Genomic DNA, 3,293 nt, shown 5'->3' with positions numbered 1-3,293 from the left:
TATGTATTACCTTTACTCACTGGAGTTTAAAACATGAGCCTTTTTATGAAGTTATTAATGTGGCAGAAATTAATTAAATGTTGAGATTATGTGGTAATATCCCAATAGGAATCAAATAGTTTGGGTGTGAAGAAAAAGTTTCAATAGCATCGTAATTGTGGAAAAAGGTGATTTAAGGTTATTTCCTTTAAAATTTAGGCAAAAGTCACTCGTATTAAACCTAAAAAATAATCCCAATGGAAGTTATTTTAAATTAAAAATAATAATTTGTTAAGCAGTATCATGATTTTAATATAATATAGATAGATAGATTACCTCTTTGCCATTGTGACTTCGTAATATTCTCAATCTGCCCCTTAAGAATGCAAAGCAACTTTCAATTGTTATAAATTGGAGGAACCAAAAGAAGTGAGATGCGCAAAACCTTCATCTCTTTGAGACCATTCTAATTGCCAATAATTTCAGATAGAATGGAATTTGAAAAGGTACGTAATACTCATGCTCAAATTTTTTCTATAGTATTTTCTTGTATACTCAAGTTCAATGACGACCCAACTCACTAGTATTATATATTTTATGATAGATTTATTTATTACCCGCATACTCATTTTTTCATGTCAAATCATAAAATATATTTTTAATTGAAGTTTCTTCTTTTGTGGTTATGAGATAGGAATTTGACTTAATGGTTGTCCCAACAAAAGGTGAAATCAACTCGCCCCCTCCACCGCGAAAGAATTTGAGTCTCAGTGTGGTAGAACCTGATGAAAAAGATATTAAAATATCTTCGCAAGAACTGGACAGAATTTTGACTCAATATTTAGAGACATTGTCCAATCGAAAAAAATATCATTTAGGTAAGTATATGTTCAGTGGCTTTTTCTATAAATATAGTCATCAAATTTAACTTTTATACACAATTTTAACAAAATAAAATTAAAAAGACTAGTATGCTAAGGTCTATAGATTGTAAGGCTAAATATCTTTGGATAAACCCGAGATCAACAAGTATAGCAGTATAGCTGCATGAAGTACGAGAACTAGAGAAACTATTTCAAGAATAATGTAAAAAAAAAAAACTTTTTAGTTATACGTGTTCTCGAAATATTTAAACTTAGCCTCTTTAAATTGGTTTCCTTACAGGTTATCCAATTAATGTATGTTACGAGCATCATGCTGCTTTAGCTCCACTTTTGCAATTCTACTTGAACAATTGTGGAGATCCCTTCACTGAGAACACTATCGATTTCCATTCAAAAGATTTTGAAGTTGCTGTTTTAGATTGGTTTGCACAACTCTGGGAAATTGAGAAGGATGAATATTGGGGATACATTACCAATGGTGGCACAGAGGGAAATCTTCATGGCCTTTTAATTGGGTAGGTAATTTACTTTCCCCATCTCCATTGATGGACAAAGTTTAATTTCTTCTACTTCCAATTCAAGAGTATTTGAAATTAAGATGAAGGAGCAAGACGAGGAATTCTTTTGATTGCCGATTCCAACTTATATATAATTGTTGTTCTAGTAGAATAGTCTAACATGCCTATTTTGTGCGTGGAGATATTCTATTATATTTATACTTGATCTAAAAAAGAGTATTGTATATATTTAGAGACCTCATATCCAAATGATGTATTTCACGTTTACCCATTTGAATAAATATTTGTGCAGAAGAGAGCTACATCCCACTGGGATAATATATGCATCTAAGGATTCACATTACTCAGTTTTTAAAGCAGCAAGAATGTACAGAATGGAGCTAGAAACAATCAACACTTTATTTAATGGAGAGATTGATTATGCAGATCTGAGATCAAAGTTACTTCTCAACAAGAACAAACCAGCCATCATCAATGTCAATATTGGTAATAATATTCTTTTAAAGTTTATGAGTTTTAACTTGCTACTGATCAATTCATAGCTTGTTTTAGCTGGGTTGGATCGCATTTAATAATTTATACATATTTAATAGATTTTTAAATATAAATATAAGGTCTAAGCTAAAGGCATTGACTTCATTCAAACTCATACCTAATATTGTAGCTCTACTCTGATTCTCATATATATGTGGATCAGAGTACTACTAATACTTTTAACATATTTGTAGGAACTACCTTCAAAGGAGCTATTGATGATCTTGATCTGATCCTACAAATACTTAAAAAATGTGGTTATTCCAATAATAAGTATTACATCCATTGTGACGCTGCACTATATGGGCTAATTATCCCATTTATCCAACATGTAAGATTAATTTAATCCATTATGTTCTTTAAATAAGAAACTTTCCATATATCTAGGGAACAAACAAAAAATGACCTAGCTAGTTCTCTATTGTATTTGACAACAGGCGAAAACAATTACCTTCAAGAAGTCAGTAGGCAGTGTTTCAATTTCAGGCCACAAATTCTTGGGATGTCCAATGCCTTGTGGCATTCAGATGACAAGGAAAAGTTACATTAGTAGTCTCTCAACAAAAATCGAGTATATTGCTTCCACTGATGCTACAATTTCTGGTAGTCGAAATGGCTTGGCACCAATACTCTTATGGTACAGTTTATGCATGAAAGGTCGTACCGGATTGCAACAAGATGCCAAAATGTGCATCGAAAATGCCCGATATTTGAAAGGCCAACTTCATAAAGCAGGAATTAGCGCTATGCTTAATGAGTTTAGCATTATCGTTGTCTTTGAACGACCTAATGACCATAAGTTCATTCGCCAATGGCAACTATCTTGCACAAGAGATATGACACATGCTGTGGTTATGCCATGCATCACAAGAGAAACGATAGACAATTTCTTTAAGGATTTAATGCATGAGAGGGAAAAATGGTACCGGGTTGGAACAACTGTGCCTCCTTGCCTAGCAGATGATATTGCTTCTCAAAACTGTCTTTGCTGCTGTCACAAGATGTGTCATTGAATTCCGTAGAAGAAAAGACTTGGAACGGTCGAGTATGCTTTTATGCAGAGGTGGCTCAATAAAATTGGTGATCAAACGCCAAACATTTAATAAATAGAAGACCTTAAATTTATTTATTTATAATCTTTTGAGAAATAAAGTTGATCTTCCTCTTGAGTTTCATTATCATCTTATTCAACTAAAATGGGACTTGTTCATATGTAGAACACTCTCCCATATTGTCTGATTAATTATTTGTTGTTAGTTAAATTTTTATCAAGAGCACCTCTTAGGAATATATAAAAGTTTCAATTCTCTTCTTTTTTTTCTTTTCGAATTTTGAGTTAATCTCATTGATATTTTCTGGTTAACTTATTTGAATTCTA

The 3,293-nt window shown here is 32.2% G+C and overlaps 1 protein-coding gene across 1 annotated transcript; it reads left to right on the top strand.

The window, feature by feature from the left end:
- Positions 1 to 402: 402 nt before the first annotated feature.
- Positions 403 to 3,090, top strand: LOC104097046 (histidine decarboxylase-like). Its single transcript, XM_070182538.1, has 6 exons — positions 403 to 485; positions 674 to 857; positions 1,144 to 1,378; positions 1,674 to 1,867; positions 2,110 to 2,246; positions 2,353 to 3,090. The coding sequence occupies exons 1-6, from the start codon at positions 471 to 473 to the stop codon at positions 2,926 to 2,928; spliced, it is 1,341 nt and encodes a 446-aa protein (XP_070038639.1). The 5' UTR covers positions 403 to 470; the 3' UTR covers positions 2,929 to 3,090.
- The last annotated feature ends 203 nt before the right edge of the window (positions 3,091 to 3,293 follow it).

This window comes from Nicotiana tomentosiformis, chromosome 8, assembly GCF_000390325.3.
Source record: "Nicotiana tomentosiformis chromosome 8, ASM39032v3, whole genome shotgun sequence".
NCBI classification, from domain to species: Eukaryota; Viridiplantae; Streptophyta; class Magnoliopsida; order Solanales; family Solanaceae; genus Nicotiana; species Nicotiana tomentosiformis.
The sequence above is the reverse complement of the archived record's forward strand: the minus strand, read 5'-3'. Positions and strand labels throughout refer to the sequence as shown.